This window comes from Pseudophryne corroboree, chromosome 1 (genome assembly GCF_028390025.1).
Source record: "Pseudophryne corroboree isolate aPseCor3 chromosome 1, aPseCor3.hap2, whole genome shotgun sequence".
Lineage (NCBI taxonomy): Eukaryota > Metazoa > Chordata > Amphibia > Anura > Myobatrachidae > Pseudophryne > Pseudophryne corroboree.
This window is the reverse complement of record NC_086444.1, coordinates 1,136,047,150-1,136,074,237: the sequence shown is the minus strand read 5'-3', so window position 1 is coordinate 1,136,074,237 and position 27,088 is coordinate 1,136,047,150. Positions and strand designations below refer to the sequence as shown.

The window sequence follows — 27,088 nt, the reverse complement described above, 5'->3', positions numbered from 1 at the left end:
AGAAAATAAGAATTTACTTACCGATAATTCTATTTCTCGTAGTCCGTAGTGGATGCTGGGCGCCCATTCCAAGTGCGGATTGTCTGCAATACTTGTACATAGTTATTGTTACAAAAATCGGGTTATTATTGTTGTGAGCCATCTTTTCAGAGGCTCCGCTGTTATCATGCTGTTAACTGGGTTCAGATCACAGGTTGTACAGTGTGATTGGTGTGGCTGGTATGAGTCTTACCCGGGATTCAAAATCCTTCCTTATTGTGTACGCTCGTCCGGGCACAGTATCCTAACTGAGGCTTGGAGGAGGGTCATAGGGGGAGGAGCCAGTGCACACCACCTGATCCTAAAGCTTTTACTTTTGTGCCCTGTCTCCTGCGGAGCCGCTATTCCCCATGGTCCTTACGGAGTCCCCAGCATCCACTACGGACTACGAGAAATAGAATTATCGGTAAGTAAATTCTTATTATTAACATGATATCCATAGTGTAATGAGCACAGTTTTGTAAATTAAATGTGGTTACCAATGAGGCGTTTACGGAATTTTAGAAAATAATCAGTAGATTAAAAAAAAATAGTTACTTAAAAGGCCTGTAGCTTATTAAATGTAACACTCAGTAAATTCCTGTAATATATGGATACATAATGATGATAATCTGGCAACACTCGCATTTTAATGAGAATTTATTTTCATGTCATTAAAAGATAAGTTCAGACACAGGAAACTAGTCTGCTTGTTAGTACAGCTTTCTAGGGAAGATTTATCAAAGCTTGGGGACAGACAAAGTACAAACCAATTAGCTTATGTTATCTTTCAAACGCAGTCTGTAAAATGACAGGAGCTGATTGGCTGGTACTTTATCTTTCGCCAATCTTTGATACATCTCCCCCTATGTTTTATCACCTCCCACTGGAGGCGTTTTTGATAACACAGTTGTGAAATTACAATTTTGAATACTGGTAATAATCCACATTAATTGTATTTATTTGCTTAGTTTCTAGCTATTCTATGACAGGACCGTTCCTGCTATGAATACAAATGCTGTTTCCTTCTGAAGAGACCAATATGTAGACTTAAACCTTTTTCCACTGCCACCATAACCCACATTATTGCCGGGTTATACCAGGTCGTGGCTCAGTAGTTAAGGATCCTTGAAAAATAACCCGGATCCAGTAATCTGGAAATCCGACCCGGGTAACTACCAGGGTCGTACCCAGGAACGATCCCGGTAACGGGGCAGTGCAAATAGTTGCAGTGTGAAGGGGCCGACCTGGGAATATCCTGGGTCGAAGGTGCAGTGGAAATCAGTTCAGGTGGGACCTGGGATTTTGGTGGAAAGGGGAAATTATATGCAAGTATGATCAATTGACTTCAAAATATTCACTTATGGTTCCTAGACTTTATGTAGTTTGTGGTATTTTTTATTTTTACTGTGTACATTAGGCTTTGGTTTACGCTCATTTGTATTCAAAAGCATGGCAATGTGCATTTCCAAACTCAATTTAAAGGGTGCTGGTTTGTTGACATTTGGAATGCTAACTACAGCTGAATGACTGAGGCAGATGTATTAACCTGGAGAAGGCATAAGGAAGTGATAAACTAGTGATACGTGCAAGGTGATAAAGGTACCAGCCAATCAGCTCCAATATGTAAATTAACAGTTAGGATCTGATTGGCTGCTGCCTTTATCACCTTGCACATATCACTGGTTTATCACTTCCTTATGCCTTCTCCAGGTTAATACATCTGCCCCATTGTTTGTTGTGATAACAATAGAGAATACTGGTTTGAGTGCTGTTTTTATGAAATCCCTGGCATGGGATTGCTATGATTCTGCTAGCTGTGGGATGGGGGTTGTATAGCAATAAATAAATAAATTTTTAGGAGGGCTCAGCCCCTAAAGGGGGGTACTCACGGAGCGATCGCTGCTTAAAATCTAAGGCAGCATCTGCACAGCTGGGTCATAGGCAGAGTGTCCGGTGATGTTTTAATATTGTAACATACCCCCGGGAGGTTGTTGTATTTTATGTTTTATAAAAAATAAATGTCTCCAATTGCTTGATTGTTAAGCGCCACTTGGTTTTGTTTGCTATTTTTGTGTCCTAAGGGATTGTCAATTCCCTTTTACAAGAGGCTGCTGACAATCATATTACATTACCACTCACCAGAGCGCTTAGTGTTTTTTTTCCTTAAAATCTAAGCAATCTGACTAGATTGCTTAGATTTTAAGCATGATCTCTCCGTGTGTACCCCCTACAGCGATAGTGATGCGCAGCCCCGCGCATCGCTATCGCTGCTAGATTGGCCTGCATGCAGGCTCAATCTAGCAGGTCGCTCACTTCACCCGCTGGGTGAAATGAGTGCCCCCCCCCCGTCTCCCCCCGCACGCTCAGCACACATCGCGCTGTGCTGAGCGGGGGGAGAGATGTGTGCTGAGCGGTTCACTCAGCACACATCTCTCCCCAAATCGGGCCGTTAATACGGCCCTTAAGTGTCCGTCTTCTGGCATGTAATAGCCTTTCATACTGTTCTTTCATTTGGTTGCAATGTTAATAATCTGTCCGTATTACAGGAGCTGCAAGCAGATACCAGGTCTGTCCACCGAGTAGTGTACGAATCTCTGTGCTGGATAGAGGAAAAGAACATCAGTTTACAACGCTTCTTTGAGCACTTGTTCCAGGAATCCTACTTGAAAAGATACCCCGATCTGAGGCCGGTTTTACAAGGTACAGTAGGCTGAATTGTGGATGAATTCACGTCAAAAATATTGTGTCTTTCTCCTGATTTATAGGAGCATTTTACAATCTGGACCTGGCAGGTTTAAGGAGAGAAATAGTATATGTATGTGTGTTTCATTGGAGTGTGCGTGCCTCTTGTATTCACTGTAGACCGCTTTGCATGTGAGTAGTTGATTGTAGTGAGGTGGGAATCAACCTGACACTAATTAGGGCATTAGAATATTCCTTAAATTGAATTAACTCTTACATTTACTATTTAAGAGAAAAAGAAGACTCTTGTGTGGGTGCACTCTTTGGAATAGTCAGAAGACGAATAATTTAGAAATATATTAAAACATGTAAGTTTAATGATATGCATTGAAAAGTAACAGTAGTAGTATCCAATGACATACTTAACAAACAATTAACACACAAATAAACATTTAATAAAAACCGTCCCACATATTGGTCTCTTTATTGATCGCTGATGGTAATAGTACCCAATGTTGGGGGACCAAAATGTGTTGCCCTCAGACTTCAGACAGGAAGTGAGCAAGCCTCCCAGGTGAAACGCGTCTTCCGCCTAGTCTCACCGTCCACCGCCTCGTCAACCGCTCCACCAGTCGGGTCACCGCCGCAATCAGCCTCTTTCCATCTGCATACCAGTCATACACCCGGACCCAGGCAGCGACCTTATCCACCTGGACATCGCTGTAATCAGCCTTCCTCCGCCAGCCACGCTAACCACAGCTGCAGGCATAGACAGGTATACTTAGATATATCTGCCATGCTCACTCCATACTAATACCAGGTTGGAGTAACTGCATTTGTCGTTTATTCCAGACTTTTTTTACCGCAGCCTGGGTTCATGGACTCACAATCAAAGAACTATACATAATGTGATAGTTTTCCAGCTTCCAGATAGGATGTAATCTTTAAGAAGAATGTACTTCAAGGCAGTTAATTGATTTAACAATTAAATAGTATTTATTGTGCCTTTATTTTCAACAATTACCTTCTTTGCTAGAGCCAATATTAGATGAATTGGTTATAAGAGGCTAATTTAATTAATTTAATTTATTCTTCCTGGCATACGGCTATGTGTATATATACCTGTGAACTTTGTGTTTAATTTCATTTATTTATTTAATATTTTTTTTGTGTAACTCTAATATTTCAATCTAAGGTACTGAATTAATTATCCTTTTTGATTTGTTATAATATCTCCATTCGCGCTCTCTATTTACTCTTATCAGCTTCCGTATTTTCTTCTTTATTCAGGACTCTCACCAGCGATACACTGGCAATGGGCTTCTGCCTGTATGCCTCTGCCTAACGCTGGCAGCAGATCCTCTTTCTTTTCCCTGTACACAATTTTGGTCAGACTAGTAAAAATTTCTTTATAAGCTATCTCTATACTTTTAATACCTTTTTCCTGAACTCTCATCAGCGATACCAGAGCAACCAGGGTATTTGTACCCCTACTATCATACCACACTGCAAACGCCCAAACTCGTCTGATCTTCGAAGCAAATCAGTGCGGGCCTGGTCAGTACTGGCTTGGGTTACTCCCCAGGAAGATCGGGTGTAGTAGAGGCTAGGGGCATTCGAGCTCTGAGCCTAACACTGACAGCAGATTCACCTTTGTACCCTCAAGCTCTCTATATCCTTTTTCCTCCATTTCTACAATACCTTACTCTCCAGACCACAGTTTCACATATAATCAAATATGATAATCTTTTTAATTCATCCTCTGTGTATTGGTAAGATTTAAATTGTAATAACCACTGTCCAGGTTCCAGGGTCCTACACAGGCTTCAATTCAATACAGTTTGATTGCCTTACGCCACAGACACGGTAGACATTCCGACTGGTGAAGTCTGAGGGCAACACATTTTGGTCCCCCAACATTGGGTACTATTAGCATCAGCGATCATTAAAGAGACCAATCTGTGGGACTGTTTTTATTAAATGTTTATTTGTGTGTTGTTTGTTAAGTATGTCATTGGATACTACTACTGTTACTTTTTTTTTTTCATCAATTGTTTTTATTGAAAACAAGTTTTCTTTTTGCAAGGGGAAGTGGTACAGAAAGAAAGAAGGAAGGGGGGGGGGGGGGGAAGATACAAAGAACCAAGGGAACGGGATGTAAACATGCTAATATCAAAATTGTCAGTAGTTAAATATAACAATCCAGTATAGATACAATAGGAAAAATACAAAGTCATCTTGGAAAAAGATACAGATAAAGATAAACACGGGTCAAACATGAAAACATATCAATAAACAGATAATCAATAATAGACACAGGGCTAGTAAGGCACAGCCGGTGCACAGACCGGAAGTATAAGCCGAGTCAGTTAGGGGGAAGGCGAAACACCCCCTCCAGCAGTGACGTAGTCATGCCATGCTCTCCATTTCACCATTGGGGAGGAGGCCGCAGAAGAGTAAGGCATGAACTCAGTTTCCATAGTAAAATGGAATTGAATTTTGTTGGTGACTGGTGATAGAGGAGGGGGAGAAGCTTGTTTCCAACTTTGTACCAATGCAGCCCTGGCAGCTATACAAATATGCCCCACCAGATATCTCTGATGATGTGGTATCTCAGCAGGAAAAATGTGGAGCAGGGCCATGGCCGGAGAGGGGGTGAAGGACAGGTGTAAGACCGAATTAATCAAAGCAAATATCTCGCTCCAGAAATGTCGACGGGAAGGACAGGACCAGAAAATATGGAAAGTATGGCCTATTTCCCCACAGTTACGCCAGCAATATTTGGAACAAGACTGCCAGAATGAGTGTAGCCTATCCGGTGTTAAATATAGTCTATTAAGGAGTTTGATATGCATCTCCGTGTGATTCAAGCACTTGGACATTCGGTAAGAAGAAATAAAAATTTGTTCCCATTGGGCTTCAGATAGGGGAAGATCCAAGTCTTGTTCCCATTTCAGCTGCGCATTAGACTTAGTAGTAGTAAGCAAGCTGATAAGCGTCCTGTACCAAAACGAGATGTCCCCTCTAGAGTCACACAGAGATACACGTGTTAAGACAACCTGGGATAACGGGTTCGGGGGAGCCACCTGTCTAGGCAAACCTTTGTACCAGTGGTGAATTTGGAAATAATGCAATAATTCTCCACTGGGGGAGATTATATCGAGACTGGAGTTAAGAAAACGATAGCATAACATTACCATCCATAAGGTCCCCCAAGACAGTCAAACCACAAACAAACCAGGTATAGAGATTTAAATTAGGAATTAATTTAGCTATGGCTCGTAGTGAGATAGTAGAATATGGAAATTGATGTCCAGGCAGGCGAGTCACCAATTTATCCCAGATTTGTAAAGATGTTCTTGGCGGGGAGGAGGGACAATAAGCGGGGTCTAGAGTTTGGGTGTATCTTAAAAAGGTCTTCTAAGGGAAGGTCCAAACTCCCAGTACGTTCAAGAGATACCCATCCCACTACAGGCGCCCCACTCAACCAGTATTTAAGCTGGGCCAGCACACATGCCTCCTGGTAAAGGACCAGGTCGGGCATATCTAGCCCTCCCTTTCTACGAGGGAGAATAATTTTGGACCGAGCCAATTGGGATGGCCGTGCCTTCCAGATATAGCGTAGCATTATAGCACGACATCTATCAAGGTACGTTTTAGGGAAAAGAAAAGCTATGGTTCGGTATAAGTACATGAGTTTAGGTAAGAGAGTAATTTTGAAGGCTGCTAGGTGGCCAATCCACGAAATATCATAAGATAGCCAGGACTTAGTCAGGTCTAAAAAACTATTAATGAGTGGAGGGAAGTTAACATCAAAAACAGAGGCCGTAGAAGGTGGAATTTGGATCCCCAAATACTGAATTGAAGCCGAACGCCAGTTATATGGATAGTGTGATTGAAGGGTGGACACTATGGGAGCTGGGATATTAATGGGGAGAGCATCTGTCTTTGTCGTATTAATTTTATAAAAGGAAGCTTCACTATACTGTCCCAAGATAGCATGCAAACAAGGAAGGGAGGATAGCGGGTCTGTGACAAACAGAAGGACGTCGTCCGCAAAGAGGCACAACTTGTGAGTAGTAGTGCCAATAGTCACCCCCGGGAAGCCCCCAGACATCCTAATCTTCTAAGCAAGGGGTTCTATGCCCAACGTAAATATTAAGGGTGATAGAGGGCAACCCTGTCGGGTTCCATTCGTAATTGGAAATGTATCGGAGAGGAAACCGTTACTAAATACCCGTGCAGAGGGGGAGCTATATAGAGATAAAACCGAAGAAAGAATATGGCCACTAAAACCAAACTTGTCTAGAACCGAGGACATATATTGCCAGTTCAGTCTATCAAACGCCTTCTCTGCATCTAAAGAGAGCAGGAGAAGGCCAGTGTTAGAGGGAACAATAACAATCAAGTCAAAAACCCTACGGGTATTGCAGACGCCTGTCTACCAGGCACAAACCCAACTTGGTCGTAGGCAATGAGAGATGGCAGAAAGACATTTAAACGGAAAGCGACAAGTTTGGCAAAAATTTTAATATCGCCGTTCAATAGTGCAATGGGCCTATAATTTTGACAATGCGCTGGGTTTTTACCTGGCTTGGGTATAGTGATAATCTGAGCCTCCAGCATTTCTGTAGGGAAAGCACCAAGAGAGGAGATTATACAAGGAGGTCAGGGTGGGCGATCATTGATCACAGAGAGAAACATAAAGTTCATTTATGAAGCCATCTGGACCGGGGGCTTTATTATGCGGGAGTGATTTCATTACTTAAATTACCTCGGAGGGGGTCCACGGGGCATTGAGTCTCTCGAGCTGTTCCGCAGAAAGGGAGGGTAGTTTGACGTCGGCTAGGAAGGATTGTATAGAATCAGGAGTGGGTTGAAAAGTAAGGGGATCAGAAGAAAGGTTGTACAGCTTGGTATAATATCTAGCGAATTGATTCGCTATGTCATATGGATTGGACACTTTACCACCCTGAGGAGAAATCAGATGTCTAATCCTATTACAAGCCTGGAGAGCACGGAGCTTGCGAGCCAGCATTTTCCCCGGTCTATTACCAGTCAGGTTAAATTTCTGTCTCAACCTATTTAAAGCAAACTGGGTCCGTCTCATAAGGAGTTTCTGAAGTTGGCCTCGGATATCCTTTAATTCCCTACGTAGGGCCCTAGAGGGGTGGAGCTTATTCCTATCTTCAACCTCCTTAAGTTTAGATTCCAAGTCTTGTAGTTGTTGGATAGCTTGTCGTTTGAGTCTAGCACCGGCTTGGATCGCAGTGCCTCGCACAACTGCCTTAAGGGCACACCAGAAAGTCGGGACAGAAGAATCTGAGGGGGAATTAGTTTCCATATAGAGGGAGATGCAATCATCAATCGCTTTTTTAGATATAGGGTACGACAGCAGGTGGGCAGATAGGCGCCACGGCCGAGGGGGGGGGGGGGGGGGGAATTGGTGGTAAAAATTCCGAGACCATAGGAGAGGAGCATGATCGGACCAGGAAATAGGCAGAACATCCACCTGTGCTGAGTGCTGCAAAGTCCACTTATCGCAAAGAATAAGATCTATGCGAGAGTAGGAATTGTGCACTGGAGAGAAATACGTATAATCTCTCGAAGTTGGGTTCTGAACTCTCCACAAGTCATATAGGTCATATTCTGCCAGCAAATTACGGAAGGCTAGTGACGGGCCAGCCGGAGCCGCAGACATCTGGGAAGAAGACCGAGGAGATCTATCTAATTTAGGATCAAGCACTAAATTATAGTCGCCCAACATAAGCAGGGCACCCTGACGAACCCTCGCAATAGTCTTTTCTAAAGAAGGGGACTTGGTTAGAATTGGGAGCGTAGAGAGATACAATCGTAACCATCTTATCCTCCCATTTTCCAACTAGAATGAGGAAACGTCCATTCTTGTCAGCTATCTGGGACAGCAGTTCAAACGAAACAGAGCTCCGAAAAAGAACAGCCACTCCATTGCGCTTGAAGGGGCCATTTGCAAAAAAGCCAACTGGGTATCTCCGGTCTCTCAGAGCCGGGGGACTTGCTGACGAAAAATGCGTTTCCTGCAAGGCAACTATGTCAGCTCTGTGTTTATGAAAAGTGGTCAAGGCTAGCCTACGTTTATTGGGGGAGTTCAACCCTTTAACATTCAATGAATATATTCGTACCATTTAAAATATAGAAAAAGCAAAAACCGCTGACATCCCAAATTGGGGGGGGGGGGACAAACTAGGGAAAAAAGAGGAAGGGACAGGCAGGAAAAACCAAAACGGCCCATTATATCGGGACCGCATTGCTAATGCAGGGGACAGGTATGCAGTAGAAAAAGTATGGGGAGGTGGCGGTAGTATCACCACCCGGGGTACAAAAGGCACATGTATACCTGGAGCAATAACGTATAGCCAAACTACAAGTACCAATAAGGGTACCAACAAGCACATCAACAAATAATGTAAGTGACTAGTGAGATACCCTCATGTGTACTGTAAGAAGAAAAAGAACGATAAAAGAGATAGAATCAGAGGAAAATGCAGGTACACATAGTAATATAAACAGCAAATGAAGGAACCAAAAGCATACACATATATAACATATAAACTCACGTATCCGATATGCATTATAAGGGGGACGGAGTCCCCAACCAAACATGAAGATCAACCAGGAACTACAGTAATTGGAACATTGAATACTCAGTCAGGTCGCAGACCACTCACGGGTAAGTGGCAGGCGAGGTTTCAATGTAGAGGGCACTTTGACTGAAACATCCCAGTCATTAAGCAGCTTAACCCCAGCGTCCAGAGTGGCAACTACGTAGGAGGAATTCTCATGGGAAATCACCAATTTCACTGGGAAGCCCCATCTGTATCTAATGTCATGAGAACGTAGTGCCTCCGTGATAGGAGCCAGAGCTCTACGTTTAGAGATGGTCAGTGCCGAGAAGTCAGGAAATATTTGTATGCCTCCAAGCGTATCTGAATCAGACGCAGATCTGGCAGCTTGCATTATCCGTTCCTTGGTCGTGAAGAAGTGAACACGGAGGAGGGTATCCCGAGTGTAGAAGGCGGAAACCGACCGTGGTTTCGGAAGCCGGTGAATGCGATCGATGAGAAGGTCTCTGTCGTCCGCCCCAGGTAGCAGTTTGCGGAAGAGGGACATAGCATAGTCCAGAAGTTCCGAATTGGCCACAGAGTCTGGGATACCTCGGATTTTAATATTATTTCTCCGCGACCTGTCCTCTATATCCGCCAGTTTGTCTTTATACGTCTCCATCTCAGCTTGTTGTTGGTCATGGGCCGAAATAAGGTCATTATGAGAGGACACCAGTTCCTCCAGTTTACGTTCAAGGTGGTCTGTGCGATGTAAAGCAGTTAGCTCCACTTTCTCTATCGTCCTAAGTGGATGCTGGGGTTCCTGAAAGGACCATGGGGAATAGCGGCTCCGCAGGAGACAGGGCACAAAAGTAAAGCTTTTACAGGTCAGGTGGTGTGCACTGGCTCCTCCCCCCATGACCCTCCTCCAGACTCCAGTTAGATTTTTGTGCCCGGCCGAGAAGGGTGCAATTCTAGGTGGCTCTCATAAAGAGTTGTTTAGAGAGTTTAGCTTAGGTTTTTTATTTTACAGTGATTCCTGCTGGCAACAGGATCACTGCAACGAGGGACAGAGGGGAGAAGAAGTGAACTCACCTGCGTGCAGGATGGATTGGCTTCTTGGCTACTGGACATGAAGCTCCAGAGGGACGATCACAGGTACAGCCTGGATGGTCACCGGAGCCACGCCGCCGGCCCCCTCACAGATGCTGAAGCAAGAAGAGGTCCAGAATCGGCGGCTGAAGACTCCTGCAGTCTTCTAAAGGTAGCGCACAGCACTGCAGCTGTGCGCCATTTTCCTCTCAGCACACTTCACACGGCAGTCACTGAGGGTGCAGGGCGCTGGGGGGGGGGCGCCCTGGGAGGCAAATGAAAACCTTTTAAAAAGGCTAAAAATACCTCACATATAGCCCCAGAGGCTATATGGAGATATTTACCCCTGCCTAAATGTACTAAATAGCGGGAGACGAGCCCGCCGGAAAAGGGGCGGGGCCTATCTCCTCAGCACACGGCGCCATTTTCTGTCACAGCTCCGCTGGTCAGGAAGGCTCCCAGGTCTCTCCCCTGCACTGCACTACAGAAACAGGGTATAACAGAGAGGGGGGGCATAATAAATGGCTATATATTAATATAAAAGCAGCTATAAGGGAGCACTTAATCATAAGGCTATCCCTGTCATATATAGCGCTTTTTGGTGTGTGCTGGCAGACTCTCCCTCTGTCTCCCCTAAGGGCTAGTGGGTCCTGTCTTCGTATAGAGCATTCCCTGTGTGTCTGCTGTGTGTCGGTACGTGTGTGTCGACATGTATGAGGACGTTATTGGTGTGGAGGCGGAGCAATTGCCAAATATGAGGATGTCACCTCCTAGGGGGTCGACACCAGAATGGATGCCTTATTTGTGGAATTACGGGATAGCGTCAACTCGCTTAAGCAGTCGTTTGCCGACATGAGGCGGCCGGACACTCAATTAGTGCCTGTCCAGGCGCCTCAAACACCGTCAGGGGCTGTAAAACGCCTTTTGCCTCAGTCGGTCGACACAGACCCAGACACAGGCACTGATTCCGGTGGTGAAGGTGACGAATCAACCGTATTTTCCAGAAGGGCCACACGTTATATGATTTTGGCAATAAAGGAGATGTTACATTTAGCTGATACTACAGGTACCACTAAACAGGGTATTATGTGGGGTGTGAAAAAACTACCAGTAGTTTTTCCCGAATCAGAAGAATTAAATGACGTGTGTGATGAAGCGTGGGGTGCCCCCGATAAAAAACTGCTAATTTCCAAGAAGTTATTGGCTTTATACCCTTTCCCGCCAGAGGTTAGGGAGCGCTGGGAAACACCTCCTAGGGTGGACAAAGCGCTAACACGCTTATCAAAACAAGTGGCGTTACCCTCTCCTGAGACGGCCGCACTTAAAGATCCATCAGATAGGAGGATGGAAAATATCCAAAAAGGTATATACACACATGCAGGTGTTATACTACGACCAGCTATTGCGACTGCCTGGATGTGCAGTGCTGGGGTAGTTTGGTCAGAGTCCCTGATCGAAAATATTGATACCCTGGACAGGGACAATATTTTACTGTCGTTAGAACAAATAAAGGATGCATTTCTTTATATGCGTGATGCACAGAGAGATATTTGCACACTGGCATCACGGGTAAGTGCTATGTCCATTTCGGCCAGAAGAGCTTTATGGACACGACAGTGGACAGGCGATGCGTAGAGGGGTTATTTGGGGTCGGTCTATCGGATTTGGTGGCCACGGCTACGGCCGGGAAATCCACCTTTCTACCTCAAGTCACTCCCCAACAGAAAAAGGCACCGACTTTTCAACCGCAGCCCTTTCGTTCCTTTAAAAATAAGAGAGCAAAGGGCTATTCATATCTGCCACGAGGCAGAGGACGAGGGAAGAGACAGCAACAGGCAGCTCCTTCCCAGGAACAGAAGCCCTCCCCGGCTTCTACAAAAGCCTCAACATGACGCTGGGGCTTCGCAAGCGGACTCGGGGGCGGTAGGCGGTCGTCTCAAAAATTACAGCGCGCAGTGGGCTCACTCGCAGGTAAATCCCTGGATCCTGCAGATAATATCTCAGGGGTACGGGTTGGAATTAGAGACAGAGCCACCTCGCCGTTTCCTGAAGTCTGCTTTACCAACGTCCCCCTCCGAAAGGGAGACGGTTTTGGAAGCCATTCACAAGCTGTATTCGCAGCAGGTGATAGTCAAGGTACCTCTTCTACAACAAGGGAAGGGGTATTATTCCACTCTATTTGTGGTACCGAAGCCGGATGGTTCGGTAAGGCCTATTCTAAATCTGAAGTCCTTGAACCTGTACATAAAGAAGTTCAAGTTCAAGATGGAGTCACTCAGAGCAGTGATAGCGAACCTGGAAGAAGGGGACTTTATGGTATCCTTGGACATCAAGGATGCGTATCTCCACGTTCCAATTTACCCCTCACACCAGGGGTACCTCAGGTTCGTTGTACAAAACTGTCACTATCAGTTTCAGACGCTGCCGTTTGGTTTGTCCACGGCACCTCGGGTCTTTACAAAGGTAATGGCCGAGATAATATTTCTTCTTCGAAGAAAAGGCGTATTAATTATCCCATACTTGGACGATCTCCTAATAAGGGCAAGGTCCAGAGAACAGCTAGAGATGGGTTTAGTACTATCTCAAGAGGTGCTAAAGCAGCACGGATGGATTCTGAATATTCCAAAATCCCAATTAATGCCGACAACTCGTCTGCTGTTCCTGGGGATGATTCTGGACACAGTTCAGAAAAAGGTTTTTCTTCCCGAGGAAAAAGCCAAGGAGTTATCTGACCTGGTCAGGAACCTCCTAAAACCAGGAAAGGTGTCTGTACATCAATGCACAAGAGTCCTGGGAAAAAATGGTAGCTTCTTACGAAGCAATCCCTTTCGGCAGATTCCATGCAAAGGGATCTGTTGGACAAATGGTCAGGGTCGCATCTTCAGATGCACCTGCGGATAACCCTGTCGCCGAGGACAAGGGTATCCCTTCTGTGGTGGTTGCAGGAGGCTCATCTATTGGAGGGCCGCAGATTCGGCATACAGGATTGGATCCTGGTGACCACGGATGCCAGCCTGAGAGGCTGGGGAGCAGTCACACAGGGAAGAAATTTCCAGGGAGTGTGGTCGAGCCTGAAAAAGTCTCTTCACATAAGCATTCTGGAACTAAGAGCAATCTACAATGCTCTAAGCCAGGCGGAACCTCTGCTTCAAGGAAGACCGGTGTTGATCCAGTCGGACAACATCACGACAGTCGCCCATGTAAACAGACAGGGCGGCACAAGAAGCAGGAGGGCAATGGCAGAAGCTGCCAGGATCCTTCGCTGGGCGGAGAATCACGTGATAGCACTGTCAGCAGTATTCATCCCGGGCGTGGACAACTGGGAAGCAGACTTCCTCAGCAGACACGACCTTCACCCGGGAGAGTGGGGACTTCATCCAGAAGTTTTCCACATGCTATTAAACCGTTGGGTTAAACCAATGGTGGACATGATGGCGTCTCGCCTCAACAAAACACTGGACAGGTATTGCGCCAGATCAAGAGATCCGCAGGCAATAGCTGTGGACGCGCTGGTAACACCTTGGGTGTACCAGTCGGTATATGTGTTTCCTCCTCTGCCTCTCATACCAAAGGTATTGAGGATTATACGGCAAAGAGGAGTAAGACTAGTGGCTCCGGATTGGCCAAGAAGGACTTGGTACCCGGAACTTCAAGAGATGGTCACGGACGATCCGTGGCCTCTACTTCTGAGAAGGGACCTGCTTCAGCAGGGTCCTTGTCTTTTTCAAGACTTACCGCGGCTGCGTTTGACGGCATGGCGTTTGAATGCCAGATCCTAAAAGGAAAAGGCATTCCAGAAGAAGTCATTCCTGCCTTGATAAAGGCAAGGAAGGAAGTCACCGCGAAGCATTATCACCGTATTTGGCGAAAATATGTTGAGTGGTGCGAGCAGCGGAGTGCTCCGATGGAGGAATTTCAACTGGGTCGTTTCCTACATTTCCTGCAATCAGGATTGTCTATGGGTCTCAAATTGGGATCTATTAAGGTTCAAATTTCGGCCCTATCAATATTCTTCCAAAAAGAATTGGCCTCAGTCCCTGAGGTCCAGATTTTTATCAAAGGAGTACTGCATATACAGCCTCCTGTGGTGCCTAAGGTGGCACCGTGGGATCTAAATGTAGTTTTAGATTTCCTCAAATGAACCACTAAAGAATGTGGATTTGAAATATCTCACATGGAAAGTGACTATGTTACTGGCCCTGGCTTCGGCCGGGAGAGTATCTGAACTGGCGGCTTTATCTTATAAAAGCCCTTATTTAATTTTCCATTCGACATAGGGCAGATCTGCGGACGCGTCCGCATCTTCTCCCTAAGGTGGTATCAGCGTTTCACCTGAACCAGCCTATTGTAGTGCCTGCGGCTACAGACGACTTGAAGGACTCCAAGTTGTTGAACGTTGTCAGAGCCTTAAAAATATACATTTAAAGGACGGCTGGAGTCAGAAAATCTGACTCGCTGTTTATACTGTATGCACCCAACAAGTTGGGTGCACCTGCTTCTAAGCAGTCGATTGCTCGTTGGATTTGGAACAAAATTCAACTTGTACATTCTGTGGCAGGCCTGCCACAGCCTAAATCTGTTAAGGCCCATTCCACAAGGAAGGTGGGCTCATCTTGGGCGGCTGCCCGAGGGGTCTCGGCATTAAAACTCTGCCGAGCAGCTACGTGGTCAGGGGAGAACACGTTTGTAAAATTTTACAAATTTGATACCCTGGCAAAGGAGGACCTGGAGTTCTCTCATTCGGTGCTGCAGAGTCATCCGCACTCTCCCGCCCGTTTGGGAGCTTTGGTATAATCCCCATGGTCCTTTCAGGAACCCCAGCATCCACTTAGGACGATAGAGAAAATAAGAATTTACTTACCGATAATTCTATTTCTCGGAGTCCGTAGTGGATGCTGGGCGCCCATCCCAAGTGCGGATTATCTGCAATACTTGTACATAGTTATTGTTAACTAATTCGGGTTATTGTTTAGGAAGCCATCTTTCAGAGGCTCCTCTGTTATCATACTGTTAACTGGGTTTAGATCACAAGTTGTACGGTGTGATTGGTGTGGCTGGTATGAGTCTTACCCGGGATTCAAAATCCTCCCTTATTGTGTACGCTCGTCCGGGCACAGTACCTAACTGGAGTCTGGAGGAGGGTCATGGGGGGAGGAGCCAGTGCACACCACCTGACCTGTAAAAGCTTTACTTTTGTGCCCTGTCTCCTGCGGAGCCGCTATTCCCCATGGTCCTTTCAGGAACCCCAGCATCCACTACGGACTCCGAGAAATAGAATTATCGGTAAGTAAATTCTTATTTTAACTTCACGGATAGCCAGAGAGAGGTTTTGAGTGAGCTCAGATTTAAAAGTCGCAAGGACTTGACACAGAGTCTTGACAGTGAGAGGATCCGTAGAACTAGAGTCCACCCCAGGGACCGATAAGGAATGGCCAGAACTCTCCTTAGGACGGTCAGGTTGGCTCGATGGGATGGAGCTCCCGGCAGGAGACAAGGAGGCACGAGCCCCTTTTTGATTAGAGAGAGCCACCGGGGGCGGGAGTGCGCCCTTAATTTTTTTAGGGGGCATCGTTAGAGGGCTGCAGTAGAAGGAGTAGACGAGTGAAACTGGAAGGCCAATGCGTCACAGGCCCTGGAGGCAGAGTAGTATGCTAGTTCCAAACAGAAGCTACTATGTATGCATGAGAACCCCGGGTGGAGGCGTAGAGAGGACAGAGCACATCACATCCCGATTCAAACATTATTACATGCAGAGAGATCTTTGCAGGGTCGGGGAGAAACGACAAATATGAGAGAGGCACAACAAATCCCAGCAAGGGGGTACTCACAGATCCAGTACAGGGGATTCCAGCAGGAATCGGCAGCACTACCACATAATGGAATATACACCCCAAGGGAGATGTAGTAAAAAAAGCTGGAGGAGAGCTCCAGGGTTCAGTTTCAGCCTCAGAAGTAGACAGAGCTACAGAGATGCACAGACTGAAGAATCGAAAAATGGGCGCTGGCTGTGAATGTCTCTTTCCCAGCTGGAGACAGAGGTGGATCCCAGGCACACAGGAGTAAAAGCACAAGGGCCTACGGGTCCTCGGCCTCTGGGAGCCCCCAGAGACCCCCCAGGAGCCTGCAGGGAGAGGTAGGAGCCGTTCGCCGGTGCCACGTCCCGTTTTCCCGGGTCCCTGAAGTCCGGCCCGGGTAGGCTTGAAAATTTAGTCACCGGCTTCAGGGCAGAAGGTAGGCCGCAATCTGCAGGAGCCTCCAGGAGTGCTCCCCGATTCCGCGGACCTCACCAACCGGCCAGCGCACAGCAGGAGTGGGGGAGAGGGCACCACGCTGAAAGGAGCAGAGATGGATGTGCAGGGAGGGAGAGAAGTGCCAGAAATCCTGGAGCTCTGCTGAGACACTTCCATTCACAGCAGCAGCTAGGCCACGCCCCCACTACTGTTACTTTTAATACATATCATTAAACTTATGTTTTAATATATTTCCAAATTATTCGTCTTCTGACTATTCCAAAGAGTGCACCCACACAAGAGTCTTCTTTTTCTCTTAAATAGTAAATGTATTGGTTCATTACTGACTCGGGGTGCACCGCCAAGACACCAATTCTAGGATTGATCCTTAGTATCTAATTGATTTTGGTCTTTCAAGGCTGATTGGCCGAGTATCTGTGGTTTAGTGCAGTAAAACCCACCTTTTCCTTACATTGAATTAACTCTGCCAACAGCAAAAGAAACGACATCAAAATGTACGTGAGACATGAATACATCTAAATTAGCCACAAATTTGCAGGGGTATGCGGTTAACATACCGCCCGTCGGGATCCCGCCTGTCACAATACTGCTGCCAGAATTCCGACTGGGGTACTATACCGCTGCCGGCACCCCGACTGGGGTACTATACCGCCACCGGAATACCGGCAAGGTAGGTGATTCCCCCTCTATGGGTGTCCACAACACCCGTATAGGGAGAATAGAACCTGTGGAGAGCGAAGCTCATCACCGAGACTGTAGCGAGCCCGCAACGGGCTTCGCTGCGCTCGCCCCTCTACCGGCATACTGGCGCAAGGAATGCCGATATCAAGGCTGAAAGCTAGCCAGGTAACTGGACACAGGTTAACCCTTTTAAACCGAGCCACTGCCGGGATATCACGGCAATAACCAGGTTTGTAGTGTCCTCTGAGGGTCTGCAGGCTTATGGTGCAGACAGGGTTAAACCTTTACATTTTATTGCACACAACATCACAGCGTCACAGGTTTACCACATGGGTGTGATTATTCAGCTAGTGAGTGCTTGGGAGGAGTTATAAGTAGCTGTTCTTGTGTTGGGGCGATGTGACCGACGCTGAGTTAATAGGTAGGTGACTGCAGAGGGAACTACAGTGTCTAGTCAGGGTCACAGGAAATACTTATGATGGTGTGATGGCTGGAACCAGAGGCTTGTGCCGGCTGTAACATCCTGACATCTTAATAAATGGCAGTACACTGGTTCAGCAAGTCCTGCGTGGGCATCATTTTTTGCTGTGTATATTTGTCCAAAATATTTCAAAATCCCAAATTTTTGGTGTTTAGACTTGGATTCCATCCCCAAGGTATCGCTTTATGGTATGCAAATATTCCAAAATATGGAACAACCGAAATACCCAATTATAAAGTGCAATGGAATATGCTGTGCTATATAAGGAACTGTTAATAAATACTTCTGGTCCCAAGCATTATGGATATGGGAGACTCAACTTGTACAATAAATGTTATATCTGGCTTGGCATGTGAAGTAGGACAGAATATATCCTGTTTATACTCCAGGTGTTCACTGTCCCTAGATTGTCTTGTGTCCTCTTCACAATATTCCTTGCACTTCCGTCACCATCGCCCTCACTGTCTTATCACTTAACACAAGACCCTTTGCAGTTAACTGTCACTAAGTCCTTTTATCAGTACTGTACATATCCTTACAATAGGGAACCCTTAATGTGCCACACTCATACAAACAAAATAAATCTAAATATACTTCACAAAAGGAATACACCACCCTTTGGTGTATGCAAAAAAGGCCAGATCTCTTTTAGCATTGTGTTCCTGCCACGTAGTGGTGTAGTGTTATATGCCTGTAGAGTGTGATACAGTTGTATTATGATCATGTGCAGGGACCAGGCCATGTTGGGGGTGTACTGTCCTATGTCAGTATAAAGTGTAATAGAACTGTGTTAAGATAATATCCAGAGGTTGGTTCATGATGATTAGATGAAGATAAATGGGCTTATGCAATAGGGTCCGACTTTGCCGGAGGTGTGGAATGCCAGCCGAACTTGGACCTTTTTTTTAAAAGAGTCAATCTTTTACAAGGCAAAGCTATGCTTTGTAAATGATTGCCCCTTTAAAAAAAAAAGTCTGAGTTCAGTTGGAATCTTGGACCCTATTGCATATGCATATACCCCAAAATATATATTTTAAGATAATATGAATGAAGATCTTCGTAGTTTGAACAAGAATCCTAGGGGCTTGTGGCAGTTGATATATGAAGTGGCTGGATGTAAAGTTAAAAAGGGCGACTATGTGAAGGTTAGTAACTCATTGGCGGATGATTTAAATTTGTTTTATTGTAGATTTGAAGAAAGTAATAGATTACCCCAGTTGCCGCAGATCCCTCGAGAGGTGGAAACTCCCTTGTTGCTTGAAGAAGGCGCTGTGCAAAATTGTTTGCGTCTGGTAAATCCGGGCAAGTCAGTGGGACCTGATGGCATTCAGGGGAGGATCCTTCATGAATGCGTGGAGCAACTGAGTGGGATATTAACGGTCTTGTTCAACTTGTCACTCATGCACTGTGTAGTGCCAAGGGGTTTGAAGTTGACCAGTATTGTTCCAGTCCCTAAGAAAGGGTCATCTAAATGTTTTAATGACTACCGGCCTATAGCATTAACGTCCCTCATAATGAAATGTTTTGAGAGACAGGTATTGAGCCACATTAAATCTTTTTTTTTCATCTGAGTTCGACCCGTTTCAATTCGCTTATAGATGGAACCGTTGTACTGGCGAAGCGATTATTACATTGTTACACTTTACTCTGTCCCATTTGGAAAAGAGGAATGTCTACATTAGGATTTTATTTGTCGATTTTAGTTCGGCCTTTAAAACAGTGATTCCTGTGTCTTTGACGAACAAATTATCTGTGTTAGGCCTTGATAGTTTTACTTGTAATTGGATTTTAGAATTTTTGACAAATCGACCACAGGTGGTTAAAATGGGCAGTGTTAGGTCCGTGAAAGTGATGATAAATACAGGTGTACCTCAGGGCTGTGTCCTTAGCCCTTTTTTATACCCAATGTTTACCCACGACTGTGTGTCAGCAGATGCATCTGTTAAAGTGATCAAATTTGCAGATGACATTGCTGTAGTAGGGTTAATTAATGGTAACGATGAGTCAGATTATAGGACGGAAGTTGCGAAATTAGTTGGTTGGAGTATTGAAAATCATTTATTTTTAAATAGCGAAAGACTAAAGACCTGATTGTGGATTTTAGGAAATCGCTGTCGCAGAAACTGCCAGTGTTTATTGGTGATCAAGCAGGGGAAATGGTTGCTTCATTCTGCTTCTTGGGCATTCAGATCTCGTCATGATTGACATGGTCAGCGCACTTGCAGTTGATAGTTAAAAAAGCTCAACAACGACTTCTTTTCCTGCAACGCTTAAGAGCTGCAGGTGTTGGTGTGCAGACCATGTCAAACTTTGATAGGTGCTCGATAGAGAGCATCCTTAGTTACCTGGTATGGTGGCTGCACCTTAAAAGATCGGTGTGCATTAGAGCGTATTAGAAGAACCGCTAGCAAATCATTGGTATGCTGCTGCCTACCTTTGATGAGCTGTATAGGCGTAGGGCCTTAAGTAAAGTCAGAAGTACAAATGGAGTCTCACTCATCTTGGCTTCTCTGCTGCACCTAGGTGCACCATAGCTTATTAGCATAAGCCCTTCATCTATCGTTCTCAGATGCAGTACAATATAGAGAGAACAATACAGCAGGGGATTAAGTCATTACAGCAGGGGATTAAGTCCGATTGGCCAGTCTCAGTTAATCCTATTAAAGGGATAGATGAGGATGGCTCCATCTGTATTATATCAGAAAGTGGACATCCTTTTACTGAGTTTTTTGTCGAACTTCCGTCCTGAAAGAGGTTTTGAACTCTGCTAGCACGTACTAGTCGTTTTAGGAACAGTTTTATTCCATTTGCAGTACGGATGTTTAATGTATGATTGTATTATTTATAAGAGTTTTTTTTTTTTTTTTTGTATGCTATGACTGTTGCCTGCTACCTGGTGCTATGCACTACTGAAATGTCATCTGTCAATTTGCTTTGGCTGATGGCAATAAATTGAACTTGAGATATATAGATAAAAAGGTAATGGTAGACATACATTAGGTCGACAGGGTCAAAAGGTCGACATGACAATGGCCGACACATATATGGTAGACACAGGTTTTAAATGTTTTAATTTTTTTTTACATTATTTTTTTTCAACTTTTTTCAACTTTTTTCAACTTTTTCATACTTTACCATCCACATGGACTACGATTGGGAATAGGAATCTTTTCCGAGCGCAGCGAGGGGACGTGGTACACTAATGGGGCTTGTTTGTGGCAGAAAAGTGACAAAACCCCCCCAAAAAAAGAAATTGTGTCTACCCTTTTTTGTCGACCTTTTGACCCTGTCGACATTTTCCACTGGCTACCTATTTGATGTCGACTATTTAACCACGTCGACCTTTTGACCCTGTTGGCCTAATGCATGTCTACCATTAGTGGTAGACCGATTGACTGTAGACCTTTTTAGTGTAGATCTAATAATCCACACCTGCGCTTGCCACCGGTTATATTCTCCCTCTATGGGTGTCGTGGACACCCACAGAGGGAGAATAGCCTGTCTCGTCGGTATACTGGCGCTGGCATTATACCGCTGTGCAGGATTCCGGCGTCGGCATTGTGATCGCCAGGATCTCGTGTGGCGGTATCTTAACCGCTTCCTCACATAATAAATCACAAGTGATTACTGTTGTCTTCACAGAGTACAATGAAAAAAAATCTAGGGACACTACGCCAGGCCCCCCCGACACGGAGAGTGACCACTTGATTTTCGCACAGGAGAAAGTTCCTATTTGTCTGGCAATAACAGATCGTTTCCCATTTCTGCACGGGTTGCAGGACCTCACCATTCTGTCCGAAGCGGAGTCACTGGTGAGCATGTCTATGCTTATACATTTACATGTTTATAAACTCATTTAAAAAGGGTAAAAAAATAAAAAATAAAGATAAATGTTTAGCTTATCTTGCCTGCACTGTGTAGTGTTCATTCATTTATTTTTGTAGGATTATTTCGGTATAAATAAAGTGTGACATGTTACAATACGCAGAGTGTCCTCTAGCAAATATTGCTCTGTTCTCTATATGATTATTTATCATTTCCTTAGTTCACTAAATTGAAATAATCGTTGTAGATTATGGGGACATTATTTGTGTATAGCAATACAAATACCAGATTTTGATCATATTTATTTTCTATCTTTAATATTGTGTACTATTTGTGCTTTAGAATAAGAGGCACAGTGTATATGAATGAAGAAATAACCTTCCTGCTGGGTTTTTAGTGTAATAACCAGTTTCTCTGGTACTGTAAGTAAGTACAGATGCATCCTTCCTGGTCTAACCTTCCTGAGTCGCGGATCACAGGGCGCATGAATTCTGCTAGCTCTCGTGTGACCCAGTCAGCGCAGGGCATCTTTTTCCCCACAAAAATGCGTCTTACAGTGTCAGTGGAAAACACTGTAACATAGCATTTCATATGCAGATACAGCTGCAGTTGCACACAGAATATACACGTGCCGCATATCATTGGAATCAGCATAGTGTGTCTAATTAGCATCAGTCTGCGAATAAGACACATTTTCGAGGTAAAAGACGCATGAAAAGGCGCTTAGGGAGACATTTACTAAGCAGTGATAAGAGCGGAGAAGTGAGCCAGTGGAGAAGTTGCCCATGGCAACCAATCAGCACTGAAGTAACATCTATAATTTGCATACTATAAAATTATACAGAGCTGCTGATTGGTTGATGGGGCAACTTCTCCACTGGCTCCCTTATCCGCTCTTATCACTGCTTAGTAAATGTCCCCTTAGTGTTACTAAACACGCTCGGGACTAGGTGCGACTAGAAGAGTTGTTTAAAGTGACTGCAGCAACAATGATGGAGGACACCTCTGTATGTGGTTTTGGACAATAATAATAATAATCCCTTCTCAGCCCGATATTGAATTAAAATAATTTTATGTCACTACAGTGTCAAATAAAAACTCACAATGGTTTCATGCCATCATAGTCTTCAAATATACAATAAATTATATAAAATCACTCACATTTGATAGCATATTGGTAGGAAAAGAAATACAATCTCTCTCTCAGATCCGGTCGTTTTCCAAAGCCACCCTGTAACATGACAGTTAGGAGGTGATTGACTGGTACTTTATCACACTACACTTTATCTCTCTCCAAAGCATAGTAAATAGATCCCTAAGTCTCTCCACTGAGGGAGGAGCATCAATATCTGCTTCATTCATGCCACTGAGAGGCCAAAGGATCCCTCTTATCGGGAAGCAGCTTCCCAACGAACGGGATCCCTGAAGTCGAGGGAGGACACTATCCCGGCATCAATATACCGATGCCAAAAGGGATGCCAGCATCAAAATACCGACAGCCGGCATTCTGAATGTCTTGACAGTGGGACGCGCTGCCGTCCGAGGGTGTGGGTTAGGTTTAGGCAGCAGAAGGGGTTAGGCTTAGGGAACACGCACGGGAACGTTAGGGACCGGGGAGGGAGGGTTAGGGTTAGGCACATACAGGGTGAGGTTAGGGTTAGGCAGCGGGGAAGGGAGGGTTAGGGCTAGGCACCACGAGGAGGGTTAGGGCTAGGCACCTGCAAGGGAGGGTTAGGCGTAGGGTAGGGAAAGGATGAGGGTTAGGGGGCTAAATGGGGGGCTGTCAGGATTATGATGGATGGGAGGCAGCTGTCAGTGTATTGACAGCCGGCATCCCGTCCATCGGTATATCATACTGATCCCCTCTTATCTGTCCAGGCTGCACTCCACTAAATAGACATAGAAGAAATTACTTCGTGGGACTTGTTCTTGCAGGATTTGGCACCAACACAGTTCCTTTGTGAATAAAACATAATACTTGTTGGAACATCTCGCTGCTACTAATTAACTGTATACTAGCAGGTGTTCTTTTCATACGTGTACCAAATCCTGGATTAAGTTTTGTGGTTGTGGACTATTCCAACTATTTTTCTAAGGATTCGGAAAAAAAAAAAAAAAGTTTTTATGAACCAATGTAACGCCTCTTTTATTAGTAATACTGTTTACTTATTCATTATCCTCACACCAGCTCTGTTATTTTATGACACTTGTTGCATTAAGCAGCAACACTACAACAATTCAGAAACAATGTTAAATTGCTGGAACTGAGAGAGACGTGTCTCTGTGGAGCAAGAGGTTAAAGCTGGGTACACACTGGCCGCTGCGGCTCCTAACAGTAGAAGGACTGAGGACTGTAGGAAAAGTGCATTTGCTGTGTAGGAGTTTGGAGGACGTGTGCTGTGTGGGAGAAAGGAGGACGTGTGCTGTGTAGGAGAATGGAGGGCGTGCGCTGTGTAGGAGAATGGGGGGCGTGCGCTGTGTAGGAGAATGGAGGGCGTGTGCTGTGTGGGAGAATGGAGGGCGTGTGCTGTGTGGGAGAATGGAGGGCGTGTGCTGTGTGGGAGAATGGAGGGCGTGTGCTGTGTGGGAGAATGGAGGGCGTGTGCTGTGTGGGAGAATGGAGGACGTGTGCTGTGTGGGAGAATGGAGGACGTGTGCTGTGTAGGAGAATGGAGGACGTGTGCTGTGTAGGAGAATGGAGGACGTGTGCTGTGTGGGAGAATGGAGGACGTGTGCTTTGTGGGAGAATGGAGGACGTGTGCTGTGTGGGAGAATGGAGGACGTGTGCTGTGTGGGAGAATGGATGACGTGTGCTGTGTGGGAGAATGGAGGACGTGTGCTGTGTGGGAGAATGGAGGACGTGTGCTGTGTAGGAGAATGGAGAGTGTGTGCTGTGTAGGAGAATGGAGAGTGTGTGCTGTGTGGGAGAATGGTGGACGTGTGCTGTGTGGGAGAATGGAGGATGTGTGCTGTGTGGCAGAATGGAGGGCGTGTGCTGTGTAGGAGAATAGAGGGCGTGTGCTGTGTGGGAGAATGGAGGACACCTGCTGTGTGGGAGAATGGAGGACACCTGCTGTGTGGGAGAATGGAGGACACCTGCTGTGTGGGAGAATGGAGGACGTGTGCTGTGTGGGAGAATGGAGGACGTGTGCTGTGTGGGAGAATGGGGAACGTGTGCTGTGTAGGAGAATGGAGGGCATGTGCTGTATAGGAGAATGGAGGACGTGTGCTGTGTAGGAGAATGGAGAACGTGTGCTGTGTAGGAGAATGGAGGACATGTTCTGTGTAGGAGAATGGAGGGCGTGTGCTGTGTAGGAGAATGGGTAACGTGTGCTGTGTAGGAGAATGGAGGATGTGTGCTGTGTAGGAGAATGGAAGACGTGCGCTGTGTAGGAGAATGGAGGACGTGCGCTGTGTAGGAGAATGGAGGACGTGCGCTGTGTAGGAGAATGGAGGGCGTGTGCTGTGTAGGAGAATGGAGGACGTGTGCTGTGTAGGAGAATGGAGGGCGTGTGCGGCGCTGTGTAGGAGAATGGGGGACGTGCGCTGTGTAGGAGAATGGAGGACGTGCGCTGTGTAGGAGAATGGAGGACGTGCGCTGTGTAGGAGAATGGAGGACGTGCGCTGTGTAGGAGAATGGAGGACGTGCGCTGTGTAGGAGAATGGAGGACGTGCGCTGTGTAGGAGAATGGAGGACGTGCACTGTGTAGGAGAATGGAGGACGTGCGCTGTGTAGGAGAATGGAGGACGTGCGCTGTGTACGAGAATGGGAAACGTGTGCTGTGTAGGAGAATGGAGGACGTGTGCTGTGTAGGAGAATGGAGGACATGTTCTGTGTATATGTCTCTGCATTATGTATATAGGCGCAGGGGTTGGCAATTGCACAGCATTTCAGCTGCTGTGGAACTACACATACCAGCATGCCCTGCCACAGTTGTGCTGTTTAGTGTTTGCTAAAACTGTGTCTTGGTACGCTGGGATGTTTAGTTCCACAGTAGCTGGAGTGCTGGACGTTGCCTGTCCTCACATTAGGGGGACAATTGTATTGTAATTTTTCCTATACACTCTCTATAATACCTTGTCCTTATAATTGAACATGTGCGTTCTTTTACAGAAACTGCAGGCAGATGAGAGGCCAGTCCAACGAGTCATCTATGAATGTCTGTCTGTTATTGAGAAGAAGGACATGAAATTAAATGTAGTATTTGAGTATATATTCCAGGAGTGTTACCTGAAAGTGTATCCTGTTCTACAGGACATGCTACTACAAGGTACTGTATCTTCCAAATGCTATGTTTTTACTAATACAATCTGGTTTACTAAACAATCTAAATGCAAGGGTCAGTACATATATTTAAAAAATCAAAAATGTGTTTGCCTTAAAGATTTCCGTATTATCATGTTTACATAGGGAACACAATGGCATCTTTCTCTATCATCCATAAGGGATACTGGTGACACTTAACACAATGGAGTATAAATGGGGGGTGTGGTATTGAAAGTTGACAGTAACTAGGTCGACAATGTCTAGGTCGACCACTATTGGTCGACAGTAACTAGGTCGACAGGGTGTCTAGGTCTACAGGGTGTTCTAGGTCGACAGGTCAAAAGGTCGACATGAGTTTTTAATGTTATTTTGGTGTCGTTTTCTTCGTAGAGTGACCGGGAACCCCAATTAGTGCAGCACCGCACTCGCTTCGCTCGCCATGCCTCGGGCATGGTGCCTTCGCTCCGCTACCACTTCGCTCGGCACAGATTACCGTTCCAATCGTAGTCCACGTGGATCGTTAAGTATGAAAAGGTTCAAAAAAAGAAAAAAATTGTGAAAAACTCATGTCGACCTTTTGACCTGTCGACCTAGAACATGTCGACCTAAAGACCCTGTCGACCTAGTTACTGTCGACCAAAAGTAGTCAACCTAGACATTGTCGACCTAGTTACTGTCGACTTTCAATCCGGATCCCTAAATGGGGTCCAAAGGAATCGGTGCACTTTACATTTTCTTCAAACGGGGTGTGCTGGCTCCTCCCCTATGCCCTTTCCCACAGCCCAGTTTAGAAAAATGTGCCCTAGAGAGAGGATGCACACTCTGGAGCTCCAGAGATTTTTCCTTCAGTTTATTTTAAATGTTTATTATTTTCAGGTAGGCTGTTGGGCAACAGCCTACCTGCACCGAGGGATGCTGGGGGAGGGACCGACACCGGTCTCCTGGAGGTGCTGAGTTGGATCCCGCTGACAGGACAACGGTCCTGAGGATCAGTGTACCACAGGCATTGCGCTCTCGCGTGCACACCCCCAGCACAGAGCCTGAAGACAGGCATGGCGGTTGATCGGAACCTTCTAACTGAGAAGGGAATTCTGGGTAAGGTTACCACCACCATGATTCAAGCCAGGAAAGCTGTCACGTCTAAGCATTACCACCATATCTGGAAACTATACGTCTCCTGGTGTGAGGGCCGAAAGTATCTGACCGC

General features: G+C 45.6%; 1 protein-coding gene across 8 annotated transcripts in view; it reads left to right on the top strand.

The window, feature by feature from the left end:
* The window catches only part of LOC134928285 (sp110 nuclear body protein-like), a 200,914-nt gene that overhangs the window by 56,032 nt on the left and 117,794 nt on the right, over positions 1 to 27,088 (top strand). For all 8 annotated transcript variants that reach the window (XR_010177884.1, XM_063923859.1, XM_063923879.1 and 5 more), the window contains exons 4-6: positions 2,568 to 2,721; positions 21,432 to 21,601; positions 25,729 to 25,885. Coding sequence is in view for 7 of the 8 variants with exons in the window: in XM_063923859.1 (XP_063779929.1) it covers positions 2,568 to 2,721; positions 21,432 to 21,601; positions 25,729 to 25,885 (481 nt within the window). In the remaining variant the exon portion in view is untranslated. The remainder of the gene's footprint in view (positions 1 to 2,567; positions 2,722 to 21,431; positions 21,602 to 25,728; positions 25,886 to 27,088) is intronic.